This window comes from Mixophyes fleayi, chromosome 5 (assembly GCF_038048845.1).
Source record: "Mixophyes fleayi isolate aMixFle1 chromosome 5, aMixFle1.hap1, whole genome shotgun sequence".
Classification (NCBI taxonomy): domain Eukaryota; kingdom Metazoa; phylum Chordata; class Amphibia; order Anura; family Limnodynastidae; genus Mixophyes; species Mixophyes fleayi.
Genome location: NC_134406.1, coordinates 118,186,179 through 118,205,825, shown reverse-complemented (window position 1 = coordinate 118,205,825; position 19,647 = coordinate 118,186,179). Strand labels below are relative to the sequence as shown.

General features: G+C 39.6%; 1 protein-coding gene across 1 annotated transcript in view; it reads left to right on the top strand.

Moving 5' to 3' along the window:
* ADCY2 (adenylate cyclase 2) overlaps positions 1 to 19,647 on the top strand; it is a 1,242,889-nt gene that overhangs the window by 792,044 nt on the left and 431,198 nt on the right. Inside the window, exon 12 of the mRNA XM_075212755.1 lies at positions 4,793 to 4,873. Within this exon, the coding sequence (XP_075068856.1) occupies positions 4,793 to 4,873 (81 nt within the window). The remainder of the gene's footprint in view (positions 1 to 4,792; positions 4,874 to 19,647) is intronic.

Genomic DNA, 19,647 nt, shown 5'->3' with positions numbered 1-19,647 from the left:
ACGTCCACATATCCGATGGAAGCAGCATGCTGACAGACAGTGATTCCAAACACACAGGACTCGGGCACTTCCCTTTCACGTCAGTGCGATCTAGATGAAGGTTAATTTAAAGCGGCAATATTTGGACCCTGCAGGTTAAGTGTCTAAACACTTTACCTGCGGCGTCCACACCACTATATAGAATTGCAGTTAAGAACATTTCTAGGCTTAGTAGGATACTACAGTTGATTAGTAAGCCGTTTCGCCACTAAAGCTGCACCATTTACGAACATGTTAAAGAAAAGTTGTCCAGCTAGATTAACCTTGGTTGACTCTGCAGAGACTGCTTGGTCAGACCTTCACTTAGTCCTCTATTCATATCCAGTTCTACAGTGGTGCACGCAGGGGGGGTTTCTGGTTCTCCAGAAACCCCTCCCCTCCGGGAACCAACAGTACTGTACAGCAGCCGCGGCGCTGTCAAAGAAGCGTCCGCGGCAGTGCTGTATTGTAGTATAATACAGCACTGTCGCGGATGCTTCTTGCTTCTTGACACGGCCGCGGCTGCTGTAGAATTCAGACTTGCTGAAATGGAGCAGCTCTCTCTCGCTCTTTTTTTTTTTTTTTTCGGGGGGGTGGGGGCAGAAACCCCCCCTTCTAAATCCTGCATTTGCCCCTGTTCTACAATCACCTGACTTTACCCAGAGGTTCTTCCTCCTAACCAATGCCTCTGGTGTCGGCTTAGATGCAGTCTTATCGCAGGAGAAGAATGGAGTAGAAAATCCTATCCTGTTTCTTCCGAGGAACAAAAGTATGCAAACGTGAAAAAAGAATGTCTCCCCACAAAATGGGCTACAGACTTCTAAAAGAGTTAGGTATTTAGCTGGCAATCTGCAGAGAAAGGCTGCAAACAGAGTTACTCATTTGTACCTGAATTAAAGAGATACAGGTATAGGACATATGTGTAATAAAATCATAGTAAAGAGTCTAATTTAGCATACATATTTTGAAGTGGTTTAAAAAGCTTCGTTTCCATTGCAAGCTGCAGACTGACAAGGTGTGTCTGCAATTAAACAGAGCAATTGCAAAGAACTTATGAATTACTTTGCCTTCCTGACAATAGAAAGCAAACAAAAGCAAGATATTGTTTGTGTGTGCATTAACTGCAGTGTGCCCATGTTGCAATCATCATCATTTATTTATATAGCACCACTGATTCCACAGCGCTGTACAGAGAACTCATTCACATCAGTCCCTACCCATTTTGAGCTTACAGTCTAAATTCCCTAACATACACACACAGACAGAGAAAGAGAGAGACTAGGGTCAAATTTGAAAGCAGCCAATTAACCTACTAGTATGTTTTTAGAGTGTGGGAGGAAACCGGAGCACCCAGAGGAAACCCACACAAACACAAGGAGAACATACAGACTCCACACAGTTAAGGCCATGGTCGGGAATGGAACTCATGACCCCAGCGCCGTGAGGCAGAAGTGCTAACCACTTAGCCACCGCATATGTACCTCAAGCAAATTTTTTCTTAATCTATATGTCTGAATTTTTTTACACTACAGATATTATGCCTTTAATGTAAAATTGTTAAGATAATTATAATTGTAGACCACTAATTGCCATGAGAAGTAAGAGTGCTGCAGAACTAAATTTGGAAATAATAAAAACTGAAGACCTTGCCTTATTCCTCTCAAAGCAGCATTTTTAGGTTAGGTTGTAATAATCCTTTAACCCAGTAATAACTAGATAAACACAATGGTCCGGATTCATTAACAAAAGAAAGGCAAAAAATGAGTACATTTTCTCCTAGTCAAAACCATGTTACAATGCAAAGGGTGCAAGTATATTATTTTGTACATGTTATGTCCGTATTATCGCTACCAATAAATATTGTCCAATCCGAATAATGTGGTTCCAACGCACAAAGAGATTTAATTGCAAAATATAGCAGAATTACAGCAAACTATGATGAAGTATAAGAAGGTATGCCAAAATGTAAGAAAGTATAATCGAATACATTACACAAGCACCCCTGATCCAGGTACAGCTTCTGTCTTGAAGTCTGCAGTCAGTGAGGCTGTTTCAGTAGCAGGTGCTAGTGTATATACACTGTGGTTAACAAAGAAAACACTGATGATGTCACAATGTACACAAAGATAAACTAAGTTCTTTCTTCATTGGTCCAGGGTTTATGATGTTCCAGTAGAATGCTGGTTATAGGCCAATTCAAAGGATTCCTCTGTCCAAAAGTGGGGGAAACTCCCTCCAACAGCTGAGCACATGCCTTGCTTGAGGGAACCAACTAAAACTGGTTTGAACTAAGCTTTTTAACAAATTATTTCTGAGTTTGACTCTTATACTAATTATAACTAGAGATCGCTATGTGCGATCACTTCTCTGATGATACTGGATTCCAGCTGGTAAAAAGTGGATTAACATAAGACCAAACACCATACAATCCATAAATACTTTTAATGTAAATTTATCTTTGTATAAATAACCTTTAAGTCTTACTAATAAAATGATGTGAGTTGGGACTCAAGTGTACTATTTACAAATGTAAGTGTAAATGTAAGTGGGTGTGTTGTTTACCCGTGCGATTGCATTATTAGACATAGTGTACTATTTGCAATTGCACGTTAAACGTAACTTTATCCAATTATTTGACTTCGACACACATAAGATTTAATACTGGCTGTTTTTTCATGTAGATCACAAATACTTGATAGCTTTATTTTTACACTGACATTTGAAGTTGATCTAGAACAAGCCTTGCCCCAATTATTAATCTACCATCACATTTTAAATTTACTTCCTCTCCAATGCAACATGGTTTTGCCAAGGTGAAAAGTTGCTCATTTCTTTTTGCTTTACTTTCCTTTATGAATCAAGCCCAATAACTTTTATGGTGAATCTTAAACAATTCTCCTGAAAGGGGCTTATTATTGTGGCATTTTTACAAAGTAATTTCTTAGGTGAGAAAACCCAAATTAAACAGCAAAACTAGTTTTGTCTTATTAAAAATAATAGTCTTATTCAAATGTTTCACAGTAGGACAGAACAACCATTTAGGGACACGACAACAACTGTTGATATACTAGCTCCAGTAAAGCTGGTGCTGCTTAAAATTTTTGGGGTTTTGTTATTTTTATTGAACCAATGTGTTGATAATGAGGGTGTTGTCTTTTATTTAACATTTTACTTTGGGGTACTACATGTCTCAGCGGGTCCAGGTTTTTGGGGCATGGTGGCATTTGTGGTTCTCCAAGTGCCAGCATGCCCTGGCTGCCATGGGTATGCTGGTGCTTGTAGTTCTGCAAGCACCAGCATGTCCAGACTGGCAGCCTGGGCTGACTGGGACTTGTAGTTCCACAAACAGATATGGTGTTTTCTTACTTTCTTTAACTTCCTCGTGCCATTATTACCCTACACCAACCACCCCAGGGGCGTAGGAAGAGTCCGAGTGCGGGGGGGGGGGGGGCGTACAAATTTTTTACAGACCCCACTCCCTAGGGAATCTAGCCCAGTGCTGAACAGCCTGGGGTTGGTTGTCATTATAACAGGGGGCCCCCTGCTACATGTCCCACTGCTATAGTGCCATCCACCCCTGCTGGTTGGCCTATGGCTGGTTGCATTGAAATCGGGGGGACCACATGCATTTTTCCCCCTGATTTCGCTGCAATCAGCAGTAGGCTGGCAGCGTTAGGGTTAATAGTGTTTATAGCGGGTCCCCCATGCTTTTTTTTTGTCTATTTTACTGTGTTTTTTACTTAATACAGGGGGTGGGTGCTGTGGCTATATAGCCGCAAGACCCGCTTGTATTGCCCCCTTGTTGCCGGCAATGTGAGTGTCGTCATTTTAAGTGCCGGTAGTCATACTGCCAGCATTTGCTTGTGTCAGCATTTCTGGCATGCTGTCAGTAATGTGGTCTGTCATTTCTTATGTATGTCACTATTTCAAACATGCCAGCATTGTTGGTTTCGGCATTTTAGTATCCATGTTAATGGTGTCGGCATTACCGTGGCCCATAAAGTACAAGCAGGGCCATGTCAGTTGAAAGCCATGTATTGGGTACCAATTGAATGCATGCCACCTGCATATGACAAATGTCTTCCTTATGATGCTCCATCTTTTTGCAACCATCTTCCTAAAATCCATCTCAATAACATCCAGCCAACTAGTTCTGGGCCTGTCTCTCTGACGACATCCTTCTTGGTTTCCATTGCACACTTTTTTCACTATCCTGTTCTCCTGGTTTTTTTTACATGATCTAGAAAGTTGAGCCCATTTGCTTTGATTTCAGATACTATGTATGGTCTGTTCTAAAGAGCCCTAAGTTCATAATTCCTTCTAATTTTCCAGCAGTCTCCCTTATGTACAGAGCTGAAAATTTTCCATAATACCTTCTTGTTCCATCTCCTCAAGAGTTCTTCTTCAGAGGTGGTCATTGCCCAGGTTTCTGAGCCATAGTTCACTACTGGCCTCACCACAGTACAGTAAATGATCAGCTTTACGTTTCTACTAAGGTTATGTGTCTTAAAGACTTTCTGAGGAGCTAGGTAACTCAGCTGCTGTTCTAGTCTACAATGGCAAAACCAATTGCTTCTAAATGCTTTCTGTGCATATTCTGTGGTGCCTGTGGTCTCTACACAGACTATGGGAAGCATTAACAACAGGTTGAGTGACAGGTAAATAAGAAGGGGGAGCCCAATCCCACTGGGAGAATATTATGGTTTTTGCCAAAGAGCATAATAGGTTATGTTTAATAAATTCTAATACAACCAATCTTTTTCTTTCCCTCAAGAACTAAATCCCAAAAAAAACGGTTTGAAGAGGAGGTAAATGAAAGAATGATCCAAGCTATTGATGGTATAAATGCACAAAAGTAAGTGGTTTACATTTTTCTACTTGTTTGCATTTGCAGAATAGTTTGTTCACATATTTATGATTTATCCAATTATAGATAAAAATTGTAGATATTTTTTATATTTTGCAACTAATAGAAAAGTGAAACATTATATTTAAAAATGTAGCAAATATTAATACAAGTTGGATTTATTTTAGAACTAGCACTTCCACAACAGCTGGACAGCACGAGCAGACACAGCAAATCATTTTTGGACTTGATGTTGTGGAACTGCAAGTCCTCATATTACCAGAGTATGGCACGTTATACTAGGGCTTGTAGTTCACAACAGATGTTATAAAATACAGGAGAAGTATCCCAGCATGATCTGTCACTTCTTATTCTACTTCCATTTCCAATGAAAGAATCAGTATATTGCTGATTGCTCGGATAAGGGAGTACTGTGCTGATTGGTCCGGTTGTTGCTATCGGAGAGGAGGAGGAAACTTCAACAAGCATCCTTTCCAATCTGTCATTCATTCATCCCTTTCTGATCTCCATTCCCACTCTAGATTTTGAAACATTGTACGTTGGGATAAATTAAATATAGGAGAACAGGTTTGGGAAAATTAGTAGATGACTATTCAAAAAGGCTCTTATGGATTTATATGAGGGAGCAGGGACAAATTTCATTATGGATTTAAAAAAAAAAAAAAACAAGTTTAAAAATTGCTACACATTTGTTGAATCCTATTTTATTTATATAATTTAAAGGGACACTAAGCAACAAAACTTTAAATACATTGTTCAGCAGAAATCTGACATTCCATTCCATGCACTATTAAAATGAAAGTGTTACTTTCTCAATCCATAAGCAACTGAAGCGGCTTGCAAATCTTTAGGGACAGGTCCTAATGTAATCTGAATTAATTCATAAAGCTGCAGCCATTCACCAATCCATAAAACGTAAAAATGTATTTAACTCCCCCAATATACAGCTACCTGGCATTCATTAGAAAGCCAGGTAGCTGTATATAGAAATACATCACTATGGTTCTTCTATTCAATAGTTAGTAAGAAATTCCCTAACTCTGCCCAACTGCTTCCAGTGAAAACCTCTGCTTGGGTTGGTACTATAAGGAAACGGTGAATTTGTCAACAGTCAGACTGTCAACACCAAAAAGTTGATAGTCAGACTGTTGACGGATTCTTAAAGAGGGTTAGAAAGTCGACAAACATGTCACTGATAGCATTGTTAGGTCAGCAATTGAAATGTAGACAGTGTTATTAGGCCGACAATTCAAATGTAGACAGTATTTTTAGTAGAAATGAGTGGTTTGTATTCTGAGAAATCTGACAGATCCGAATTTTGGGGTACCAAGTTGAACTCGAAACATTTCTCCAAATTTGGATCTAAAAACATGGCAAAACTTATTTTCCAGTAAAATGTCAGATCTCGCGAGTTTTGAATCAATAAAATGTTTCATTCTGAAGGCAGTTCTGCAAGGGTCAGTATCAGTGACATCTGAACTATTTGGTCTAGAAAAAGGAGGGAGCCGTATGACTGTGAGCAGCATAGAAAAAGATATATATTTCTTGCTTTTAAAATCCAAGTATCACTGACATCTAAACTATTTAGTGGACAAAAAACAGGGTGCTGTTTGAACCCAAGCAACACCCCCAAAATATATATATTTCTTGTGTTTGAAATACAAGAATTTCAATCTGAAAGTAATTGTGCGAGTGGCAGAATTACTGGCATCTGAACTATTTAGTGGAAATTAAATAGGGTGGTTTTGAGCAGCACCTCCCTCCCACAAAATAAAAACCAAGCATTTCAAGCAGCACAGGGACAGTATCACCGAAGTCTGAACTATTTAGTAGACAAAAAACAGGGTGCAGTTTGACTGTTAGCAGCCCCCACCCCCCGCCCCCACAAAAAAAGCCAATATATTTCATGCTTTTAAAATCCCAAGTGTTTCAATCTGAGTGCAATTGTGTGAGGGGCAGTATCAGTGACATCTAAACTATTTACTGGAGAACAAACTGGGAACTGGGTGCTCTTTGACTATATGTATTAATAACTAGCTATATACATTTGAATTATATTGTGGAGCGGTGTCAGAAAAATTGTAAGATAGCATTCCCTCCTTTTACGATCTCTCCTGGTGTGGTGGCAACTACAAGTAGCCTCAACTTCAAGTAGCTTTAATCCACTTGCCAACTATGGATCAATCTACCGATCAGGAGCATCTCAGTACCAGTACATGTAGTAGTAGTGCTTTTTCAACCTCTACTAATAAAAAAGGTCATGTGGACAGCAAGTGTAATATAATGTGCTCAAAATCCAAATACTGTTTATCAATCTCAAAAAAAACACCAGCTCTTGATGTAATTATTAAGGGAAAAGTTTCAAATGAATGTGTTGATTTGTCCAAAAAAAATAAATAGCTAACATTCCATATACCACCGAGAGTGGTAGCAAAAAGTGGGCATGGTCTGAGTTTTTTTTACCAGTGGTCATGCTACTGCTGTCACACATACTAGAATGCCTATTGCAAAAGAGAGTGCCCAACATGGTTATGCATCTCCCTTAACTTCCCATGCACCACTGAAAGCTGAAGAACAACTTGGGCACTCACAGAATACAGAGGAGAGTCTACAGGTGTTATAACATTTGTCTCAGGAAGTGAGCCCTGGGGTGATAAATACGTGTGTTAGCCTGGCTTAGTCTGGCCAAACAGAAGCGCAGAGTATAACGGTTACCCCGGTCTTCACCAGGAAACAGGAATGACAGCTAGTAGCCTGCAGTAGTCCAAGGAAACAGGTGTAGTAACTGTGACTGTGTCACTATTAAATAACTTTTGGTAAAAAATTATTTAAAGCAAATAGCGCAGGGCACTTAGTTATGTAATTGCATTTGCACTTATTTTTTGATATTGTTTATATTGTGGGATAGGTAATCGTTATTTCTGAGACCAGGGAAGAAATTTGTCTCTTGTCTAACCTTGCTATAGGATATGCCTATTTCTGATGCATATATCTGACACAATGAGCCTGTGTTTACCAAGCCTTTGGTGTATTGTGGTTTGGGAAACTGGCTTGTTGTGGGTCCTTTTGTTGTTCTGTGTGAATATGAATTCCGAACGGTCTGATGAAAGGCCACGTGTTAATTACATCTTTTGATGTGTGAGGTTTAACTTAGAGACAGGAAGGTTTAATTTAAACCGGGCTGCCCCATTTCCTGCATCTCAATGATGCAGGAAATTACAGCAAGGTTTTTAAGAATTTCATAGCTCAGTATAAATACTAGTGGTTTTGCAATGCATGTAAATCAATGTTTGTGTGAATAGAGTATATCCTGATTCTAAAAATAGACTTTTTCTGAACTGTATAAAAGATGAGCTCTGTGAGCATGTAATCATTCTTCTGACTTCATCTGACCTGATCACCCTGGTACCTTCAACTAAGGTGAGAGAAAATAAACCATCTTGCTTCAAAGACCTGCTTGGAAACATCTTCAATAACGCTGTATTCCTGTGATCTACAGATTAGACCCAAATCTAATTCGATCTCCGGCTGTGTCTGAGGTTTGGACCCAAGCTTTTCCGGTACCACTGCTGGGCCTTCTACCCATGCAGCCTGGTCCGTGTGATAGGCCAGGGGGTGTCGATTCACAGCAACCCGGATCCATAGTAAGAGGTCCGGAGTTACCAGTCCGGGTACACCAGCAACGAGGTACACTAGCAGCGTCAGTGACCCAGAAGGAACGTGGTTCTGAGTGCCATAGAAGGAGCTCAGTGGTGGCAGCAGCTTAAGCCCCTCCTACTGGGGCAAGAGGGAGCTTTTTGGATAACGAAAGAGAACAGTGGCAAAGTAAGCCCAGCCGGCTACCAGCAACAACAGACAGGGTGGCATAGGCGGTCCATCCTGTCACAGTAACAATAGCAAAAATGACAACAACATCAATGACCAGCAAAGGTGAGCTGTGGGAAGCATGCATAAATAGGCAGAGAACAGGAGCAGCAATTAACAGAAGCAGAAGGATAACCCCTGCTAGTGAGGGAAGAGGCAAGGGTACAATAGTAGCAACTCTGGTGAGTCAGAGGTTCTGCAAGGCTAATACAAATAATACCAAGTCCAACATAGTCCAGGAGACAGGAGCTGCCAACAAAGCAGCATCCTAAGGCGATGTTGCAGTATGGGTGGAGGAAAATCGCGACAGAACTGCTGCAAGGCAGGATGGACTTTTGCAGCTGTAAATACACAGGTCTCCGCCCTCTGATCAGTCAATAGGCATAACACAGCTGAGAAAAAAGGAAGTTCCAAAGCAGGTCAGCTACCCGTGGACTGGTACACTGATGGTAACGAGGTACAAAATCAGGATCCAGGTGAGAGTGGTCAAAACAAGCAGGCCATCTCCCAGCCCTGATCATGTGACCACCTAAACCAGGACGTTCTGACCTCTACACAGAGACAAAGGAAATCAGCAGCATAGGAGCATGAAGCAAGTTTTGTGACAGGTGCTATATTGAAGTCTGACTTTTCAGATTCTGGCGCTGTAATTATAAGGCAGCCTCCTTCCAAAATTTCTCAACCATTTGGAAATGTGTGGATGAGTAATAATGATTGTGACTTAGACATGGAACTTGCATATATGCAAGAGGATGAGGGGAATAATTGTGGATCTGAAAATGATGAATGTGTTGTATTCGAATAAGATAATGAGGAGGAGTACGATGATTGTGTAAAGTTAGGCAGCCGCCAGTGGTACCACCTCATGTCCATGATAAGCATTGTCATGCCAGTGCATAAAACTAAAAAAGCAGCTCTTGAGTTTGGAAATATTTTTATCCCAACCCAGACATTTGTCAAGGCATCTGTGGCTTTTGTGACATCACTAAAGCTATGACAGCTATGTTAGCATTTACTGTGCGTTCAATAGTCGCCATCAATGCATTAGGTTTTAATAGATTAGTTGAGGTCATGTGTCCATGCTACCAAATTCCATCTCCATTCCATTTCCCTCAAACAGCAATTCCTCAGATGCACAGTGCGGTTAAACAAAAGGTAATTCAGTTCCTAGAAAATGCCATCGTACCGAGTATCAACAAAAGTCTACAGGACTGTGACAGCCCACTGGGTAGGAGTATCGCCATTATCACCAGCAACACCAGTAGCTTCATCGTCATCCTCCTCATTCTTTCATCACAGTAGTGCTAGCACATATCATCATCATCATCATTTATTTATACAGCGCCAGCAAATTCCGTAGCGCTTTACAATTGGGAACAAACATTGATAAAAAAAATTCTGGGTAATACATACAGACAGAGAGGTAAGAGAACCCTGCTCGAAAGCTTACAATCTATAGGACAATGGGAGTTAGAAACACAAGGGCATGTGCTACATCATATTGCACAATGGACCAGCCAGACTGCAAAGGTAAAAGTATTGAGTGGGCTGTGTGTGTTGCAATGTTGGTCAGAGGGTTGTTGTCTTGCGTTAGCTGTGTAGAGGATGGTAATAGGGTAATTTAGGGAAATTAAGATGGTGGTTGAGGAATATCATAACCTTGTCTGAAGAGGTGGGTTTTCAGTGAACGCTTGAAGGTCTGAAGACTAGAGGAAAGTCTTACTGTGCAAGGGAGGGAATTCCACAAGATGGGTGCAGCCCGGAAACAATCCTGTAACCGAGAATGGGAGGATATGATGAGAGTGGAGGAGAGACGTAGATCTTGTGCAGAACGGAGGTGTCGAGTGGGGAGATGTTTAGAGACCAGTGAGGAAATGTATGTCGGTGCAATTTTTTTGATGGCCTTGTATGTAGAAGAATTTTATATTGGATTTGTAGAAATACAGGCAGCCAATGTAGAGACTGGCAGAGTGGCTCAGCAGAGGAAAAACGGTTAGTAAGGAAAATCAATCTAGCCGCTGCATGCACACAATGTTATGTCACTCACAGGACTGGTTTCACTAAGAAACATATCGTTATCAATCCAAACGCAAATGACACGACTGCTTGTGACTTGAAGGGCTTTAAACTGGGGTTGGAGGGGGTGGACGAATATGCAATGTAGAGGAGAAAGGGTGTGTCTATGGCATTCCAGTGCAGATGCGGCTGATTTAAGTCCTAAGTTTCTCTAAAGTACATTTTTTTTTAGCTGTATCATTTGCTCCAGCTACAGGGCAAGTATAACCGAGATAGTGATGACTGTCACGGGATAATCTTTGTATAGAATTTTATAGAATTTATTTTCTGCATATGTTCTGATGGAACATTAAATTAGACCTTTTCATGTGCATATCCTGGAATGTGTTCTGTCTTTTAACATATGGCTTACAACATTTAGGCAGAGCATACCTTACTCCCAGGTTTAAATTGATCTTGAGTTTTAATATGATCGGAACTAGTCAAGTCCCGTGCTCAATTTTTTTAAACTCAGATTATATCCAGGTTGGATCTGAACATGAATTAGCCCCCAAGTCTTTTCAATTGCATAGGCCAGCGATGATAGAGCTGTATTTCTATATTCATTTTGCTATTCACCATTCCATAGTGTAGGATTTAATTAGAAACTGCAAAATGATTTCAATTTGTGAAGATTTCTTCCAGAGCCTTGTTTATGGAGCAAAATGGCATTTGCCAGATAAGCAGATGTTTATACCTTTCCATGGAAGGAGTTGGACTGAATTAAACCATTCCTTACTAGGTATTGAGTAGAAGCACCAGTGTGTCTGGCAGGGGCGGATTGGGAACTTAAAGTGGCCCTGTAAAAAGTCACCTCATGTGGGCGGGGTCAAATAAATTGTAGGCAGGGCCCAGTATGTGTGCGTGCCCACTGTGTCTGTCCCTGTATGTGTGCGTGCCCTCTGTGTTTGTCCCTGTATTTGTGTTGCCCACTGTATCTGTACATGTATGTGTATGTGTGCCTACTGTATCTGTCCCTGGATGTGTGTGCCCATTGTGTTTGTACCTGTATATCTGTGCCCAGAATATGCATGCCCAGTGTTTGTATCAGTAAATGTGTGCCTAGTGCCTGTGTGCCCAGTGCCTGTACTGGAGTATGTGTGTCCAGTGTGTGTACTTGTATATGTGTATCCTGTTCTTGTCTCTTTCCCTAACTGTGGCTGTTGGTGTCTTTAGTTGTTGCTTGTCTGGATCTTGGATTGTTGGGAGTCCTATTTGGGAAAAAAATGGGTACCTGAAATTTAATAAACTACAACCATTCCCAGCGTTAAATCAATAGCACCCACGTTTAATAATTAGGCCTCCCTCCAGCCCCAACATTAAAATACTAGTATTCACATTTGATAAATAGATCTATTTCTCTCCAACCAGCCTTGACATTATATTGATAGCATACACATTTAATAAATATACCTATATCCCTCCAACAAGCTCCAACATTAAATTAATAGTATTGCTATTTAATGAATAAACCTATTTCTCACCCTCCAAACAGCCCCAGCAATAAATTAATATAATTTATGTTTAAGAAATATAACCATTTCCCACAACCATCCCAGTGTTAAAGAATTCTTTTTCACATTTAATAAATCGCCCTCCTCCCAAACTCATTCCCACATACAATTAATAGCCCCAATCCACCACAGCATTAAAGGTCCCATCACCCCATTTTAAATTAATAGTCTCCACCAATAAATGAAATTGCAATACCATCACCCCACAAATAAGATAGCATCCACTAAATAATTAGCCCCCACCTAAACACCACCATTAATTCAATAGCCTACCTCCCACCCACATTATTAAGACTTCCCGCTCACTTACATCACACAGTATATTACAAAAAAAACCTCAAACTCTCTATTAAGAACACTCCCTTCCTTCCATCCCTCACACATTATGTTAAAAGCCCCAAACATACCTCCCCCTCTCTCTCACACTCACTCTTACACTTACCTTGTTACATCTGCTGTGCGAGAAATGCTGACAACCTCTCTATGTGTGGATGCCTCCTTCTATCGGGACAGAAGTCCCATGGCACCACTTGACAGGTGACGTCCCAAATGACTCCTGCCTTTAACACCGATAGGAGGAGGCAGCCACACATAGGGACCATGGCTACTAGAAGGAAGGTGGCTGGTCCCCAGCTCACTGGTCCGGGGGCCCCCCAACTTTAATCGGACCCCAGAAAAATCCAGGAGGCCGATGACTGTTCCAGAGTCTCCATATGTAAATAAATGATTTTTATTTTCTTGAAATATTCCCCTCCAAAAAAAAGACAAAAATACATTAGGCGGCCTTCTGAGGCCACTGGCCGGTAGGTTCTATGGCCAATGCGCCCCTAGTGACGGGTTTTGCAAAAGTATTTAATTTTGTGGAGCAAGGTTAGTGAAATTAGATAAAGTGGTGTATTTTTGGAGACTTTAACACTTCATGTGAGCATGCAGAGGTCAGGTCTTGACAAAGTATATTTATGTGAGGCACTCTGAAGCCAAAATAAATTATACATCCTTTGATCCTTCATTGATTTTTAGTATTTTACACTGTAAGAATTTGTGATTAAAATTGAGTGTTTAAAAATGTTAAAATGTTGTATAGGTTTACCTGCACTGCTAGTAATATACTTCAGCTCCTTCCTTATATTATGATTTGAATATGGAATGTGTGTTATAAGTTAAGAATAAAATTACTCTGCAAATCAATTGTAGTTAAAAAAGCTTCTTATATGTACAAAATATAAATTATATAAGTTGCTCAGTGCATTTAGTATCATTCATTTTTAGTTGTAACTTTGTTTCTATAGTTTGATTTGTTAGGCTTGAGGCTATTTTCCAAGTATCAACTCTTCAATATGTTTGTATTCATTAATATACGTATTAAATTACACTGAGGTGTTCTCTGATAACGTCAGTCTCCCGCATATGGTTAGTTCTGTTCAAAATTGTAATATGCAAGAAAGATAGTGCCAAAGTTTCGATTTTTGAGAATGCCAACTGTTGCCCAGTTCTCTTTACATTACTGTCTAGGTTAAAATTGCACCTAGGTTTGCAGAAATGTCTTTCAAGATTGGTGATTGATGTCCACAGGGTATACTTTTTAGGTTCAGTGGTACAAATTCAAGTTAGCTATGTGTATCGATGCACCGCAATGCTGCAAACCTCTGGTTTACTCCTAGTACAGTAATCTGCTCCAAGGAGAAATAGAGCATGAGGGCCATTTTTTGTTAAGTAGAATCACTTTACTTATTTCAGGTAGATTATTCAGCTAATGCAATATTTGTTATATATAAAAGTGCAACTCTATTTTAGTTTAAAAATGGTCTTCTTAATCTTGTTCCCACTTTCATATTTTTAATCTATTTGTACTTTTTCAAAAATTGTATTTTTGCACTCATCATCAATCTTTCATCTTAATTGGACAAGATCAGAGACCCCTTGCAGGATAGGAATATCTGGTCTGTGGGCCCATTTTAACCTCTTCTTCTGTTCACAAAGAGAAACAACTTTCAATAAAACTACTCTACATTGTAAATTTTATTAACGGGCTGTGACCATAAAGTCTCCGTAATGACTTGAGTTGGGAGTCAGAACTGTTGTATCACCTCCATGTCTAACATTCCAAAGAAACTTACAAAAGAACTGTAGACACAATTCCTGTGCTGTAGTTGTTGCGGCTGCTTCTAGCAGAGGTGACATAGTTGTTATCTTTTAACAACTTAAAATGCCAGTGGACCTGCAATTTGTTATATGTCAGGGAAAAAAAGAACAAAAATATAAAAAAAAAAAAAAAAAAAAAAAGTGAATAAATGAGACTGACATTATTAAAAATAAAAAAAATTGCCAGAGGCACGAGGCAGTCCAGGGAAGCAGACAGACTAGCCGAGTCCAGTGACAAGGCAGAGGTTAGGGCAACAAGAGTTCAAGCATAATCCAGTAATCAGGCAACGGTCAGGGCAAAGGCAAACAAGCAGGGTCCGGTAATCAAGCAGAGGGTCACAATAGGAGATCAGACAGCAGCAAAGCAAAACTGGAACAGGGATAAACAGGTGACAAGCAGCAGCCAGGTATAAATAATGAACTGCACAAAGCACAGTTTGAGGCAGGTTTATGAAGCTGGGAGACATGTGCAGTACTAATCAGGTAAGGAGATTAACTCCTACAGACAAGGTGTAAAGTTCAAGGGAAGAACAGAAGCACATCTGGTGGAATTGAGGTACTGCTGCCACATACAAAGTATAGGCAGAGTCATAACAGAAGTAGCATGACAATGTCCCTTCCATAGGCAAACTCAGGGGGGTCCTGGAAACCCCCCTACCAGCCTGGGACACTGTATGTTTGAGTTGGCTGGACCCTGCACCAGGGACCAGCCACTTTGCAGCTTGTGTGCCGATTGTTTCTGTTTTCACAGCCATCTTCACCCTGCTGTGCGTCCCTGCCCCTTTCTCTCCTGCTGTGTGTCCCCACCACTTTTTCTCCACTGCCTGCATGTCTCATGTATGCAGCAGGAGGACAGAACACACAGCACTAGATGAAGAGGATATGTGCGTGAATCTGTGTGTGTGTGGGGGGGTGTTCTCATGTACTTTTAATGTAAGTGAGGGGATTTAATATCCAAGTACAATAATTCCTTTGTAAACATGGACATTGAGGGGCTTTTAAATATATATATATATATATATATATATATATATATATATATATATATATATATATATATATATATATATATATATATATATATATATACACACACACATACATACACACATACATACATACATGCATACATACATGCATCCATACACACACACAGTCATGGCCAAAAGTTTTGAGAATGACACAAATATTATTTTTCACAAAGTCTGCTGCCTCAGTTGTTATGATGGCAATTTGCATATACTCCAGAATGTCATGAAGAGTGATCAGATGAATTGCAATTATTTCAAAGTCCCTCTGGGAGGAAATAAATTATATTTGAATCCTAAATTTTAAAAGTAACTTACGCCCACTGTTAAACTAATAATTATCATGGTGATGATTGTAGTATCTTTACTGCGGCTGCAGCAAAATATGCTTAGGTCATATTTACACTGTATTTTCAGTTGCACATATCTAAAGATGCATGAAGTTCAAAATACGAAGTAAGGCTGCAAATTTGTAAATTACAATTCATCAGTCCCTTTATGTCTAAAATTGTAGCCTACAATCCTGGCTAAAAGTTTTGAGACTGACACAAATATTATTTTTCACAAAGTCTGCTGCCTCAGATTTTATGATGGCAATTTGCATATACTCCAAAATGTCATGAAGAGTGATCAGATGAATTGAAATGAATTTCAAAATCCCTTTTTTCCATGACAATGAACTTTATCACAAAAACAACATTTCCACTACATTTCAGCCCTGCCACAAAATGACCAGCTGACATCAGGGGGTAAATGTAACCAAGCTGAGAGATTTCTGGCAGGTTTGAAAAACCAATTAGATTCTAGCTGCCATTTATTTAGTACATTCTACAAAATGAAAGCTAGAATCTGATTGGTTGTTATAGGCAACATCTCCACTTTTCAAACCCGTCAGAAAACTCTCAGCTTGATACATTTACCCCCAGGTCAGGGATTCTATAATTAACACAGGTAAAAGTGTTGACTGGAAGCTTTATAAGGAGGGTGGTGCTTGAAATTATTGTTCTTCCACAGTCATCATTGCTTTGCACAAAAAGGGCTTCACAGGCAAGAATATTGCTGCCAGTAAGATTGCACCTAAATCAACCATTTATCTGATCATCAAGAACTTCAAGGAGAGAGGTTCAATAGTTGTGAAGAAGGTTGCAGGACGCCCAAGAACATCCAGCAAGTGCCAGGACCGTATCCTAAAGTTGACTCAATCGGGGCACTACAAGTACAGAGCTTACTCAGGAATGGCAGCAGGCAGGTGTGAGTGCATCTGCACGCACAGTGAGGTGAAGACTTGGAGGATGGGCTGGTGTCAAGAAGGCTAGCAAAGAAGCCACTTCTCTCCAGGAAAAACATCAGGGATAGACTGATATTCTGCAAAGGTACAGAGATTGGACTGCTGAGGACTGGGATAAAGTCATTTTCTCTGATGAATCCCTTTTCAGATTGTTTGGGACATCTGGAAAAATGCTTGTCCGGAGAAGGAAAGGTGAGCGCTACTATCAGTTCTGTTTCATACCAACAGAAAAGCATCCTGAGACCATGTGTGAGGTTTCTGCTCAGCCAAGGGAATGGGCTCACTCATAATTTTGCCCAAGAACACAGCCATGAATAAAGAATTTTACCAAAACATCCTCCAAGACCAACTTCTCCCAACCATCCAAAAACAGTTTGGTGATGAACAATAACTTTTCCAGGATGATGGAGTACCTTGTCTTAAGGCAAAAATGATAACTAAGTAGCTCTAGGATCAAAACATCAAAATTTTGGGTCCATGGCCAGGAAACTTCCCAGACCTTAAAAGCTACATGTATGCGTGCCACTTAATAGCAAAGAACTTTTGTATGATGGTAAGAAATGATAAAAACACATTGGGCCTGATTCACCAAAGCACATATCTGTTGATTTTGAGCATATTATACGCAAAATCACTTTGCACATGTCCAGAACCAAACCATACGGTGGTAAACACAGCCATTTCTGCTCTGTCTTTGTATACAAAAGGACATTTACTGCAGCCTATGATATCGGGGAGTGAACGGGCTGAGAAGGGGCATTTGGCCATAGTCAATTTACAATAAGGGCATGCCAAATTCATGCCTACGCAGCCACATCCGAATCAAGCACTGGGCATCTTGCTCCAACTAGTCTAAGTTCTGAGTACTAGTAATGACATTCTTGTAGGTATGCTACAACATGTAAAACAAATACTGGTAATACCTGAGGGCGCTATATAAACACACCAAAATAACGGATAAAAAAATGTTTATAGCAACTTTTGCAGGTTTAAAATTCTTTGGAGAGGAGGAAATTATATTGAGAAAATATCACGCATGGAGGCAAAATGGATTTATTTAGTAAAAACATTAGAACCAAATGGACTCAATATAGATTTTGACTTAGGATCTTTTCTTAGTATGATTAACAACTGTAGGTTTCTGGAGTACATAATATATTGATAACTTCTGAGGATAATGTATCCTGTTTATTGATGAACAAATATTTTTAAAAGATTTTTAATGAATTTTATTAAATGCATATGAATTTTAATTTGGCAATAAATAATAAATTACTAGTTTTTAATGGTTGGTATATTTTTAGGGGCAGTTCTCCTTTAAAACAACTAACGAATCAGCAGAGAGAACCATGTATATATTAACACAATGACACACAGTGAGGTATCCTTGAGAAAGTTTGCATACTGAACGAAACGCGTTGGTACAATTTTGACACTTATAGGACCCTGTAGTGAAGACGCTGCAGCACTTCCGCATTCACGCGGAGACGGCACCACCACTACTCAGGTTTTTTCTACTTGGACGGAGACAGATTTGACCAAGCAGAGGATTGTAAAGAAGAACAGCGGGAAGAATGGTATCAGCACGAGCATAGGGATAACTAGGGTAAGATTTGCATTTGTGTGAACCTGACTGTGTCTGGCTGCTGACCAATTTTAAACCTGCAAAAGTTGCTATAAACATTTTTTAATCCGTTATTTTTATATAGCGCCCTCAGGTATTACCAGTATTTGCTTTACTATTATTTTGATGAGGTGCGGCTTTTATTTTATTTTACAACAAGAGCGCCAGATCCTTTTCTTCATTTTATGCTACATGTGTTTGCAAACAGGAGCAACTGTAAAAATCATCTTAACAAATGTATTTTATGTGAGACGAGGGAATTAAAAAAAAAAATCCCACCTTTTTTGTTATTGTTTTTTTTTTTACTATTTTTTCATTAATGCCTATGTTATTAACAGATGACATTAATTCAATATTTTTTTTTTCTGTGCGTTCTTTTGCAAATTTATAATCCTCATAGGCACTGGAAGTATCCTGCAGTGTCCTGTGTAGTAGAGCAGAGCAAACCTACTTCCGAATTTATCAGCGCACGTATCTTTATAAGCATTCCTCGTTGAATTAGGGGGTACACAAAGAGGATTTACATTAGCGATGTTCACTGACCCCGGTTTTGGTTTTGGCAAAACCGCCCTTGCGTGTTTTAGTTTTGGACCTTTTTTTTCCCCCCCAATAATTGCAAAACTATGCTAAAATCACATAATTTTGCAATTTTTTTTTGTTCCTACATTATTATTAAACTCAATAACACTAATTATCAATCAATTCCGATCAATTTTGACCACCGCACAGGTCACAATATTATTTTATACACTTTCGGCCAAAGACTGCAGCAAGCTGGTTGCATGCTAAGCGCCAGAGCAATGACACAAACACACGGCAGTTCATAGCACATCTAAGAAACATTGCTACACAGCAGTGTCAGAAAATAAAACTGATGCAAGATAGAATTGTCCTTGGGACCTCTAACCCACCCATATGTTAAAAAAGTTTAACAACCTCATACACAAACAGGAGGGGTAGCAGGTACAGTTTAATAAACCAAGCACTTCAGCGCCAAGGAGTACCACTTTTGAGACTGGAGTACTGGGTTTGTTTTGGCCCCCACAAAACAATCTAACATTGGGCTTAAGGCAACTAAGCTAACAGTGATAAAACCAAAATGGATGTATGCAGTGCTAAAGACCTGTCTGACTTTAAATATGTAAATTTGGTGTATGAAATAGGGATCATGAATTGTCAGATATATATAAAATTTGTTATCATACAATCATAAACATATATGTAAATAACCTATTAATGCTTACAAA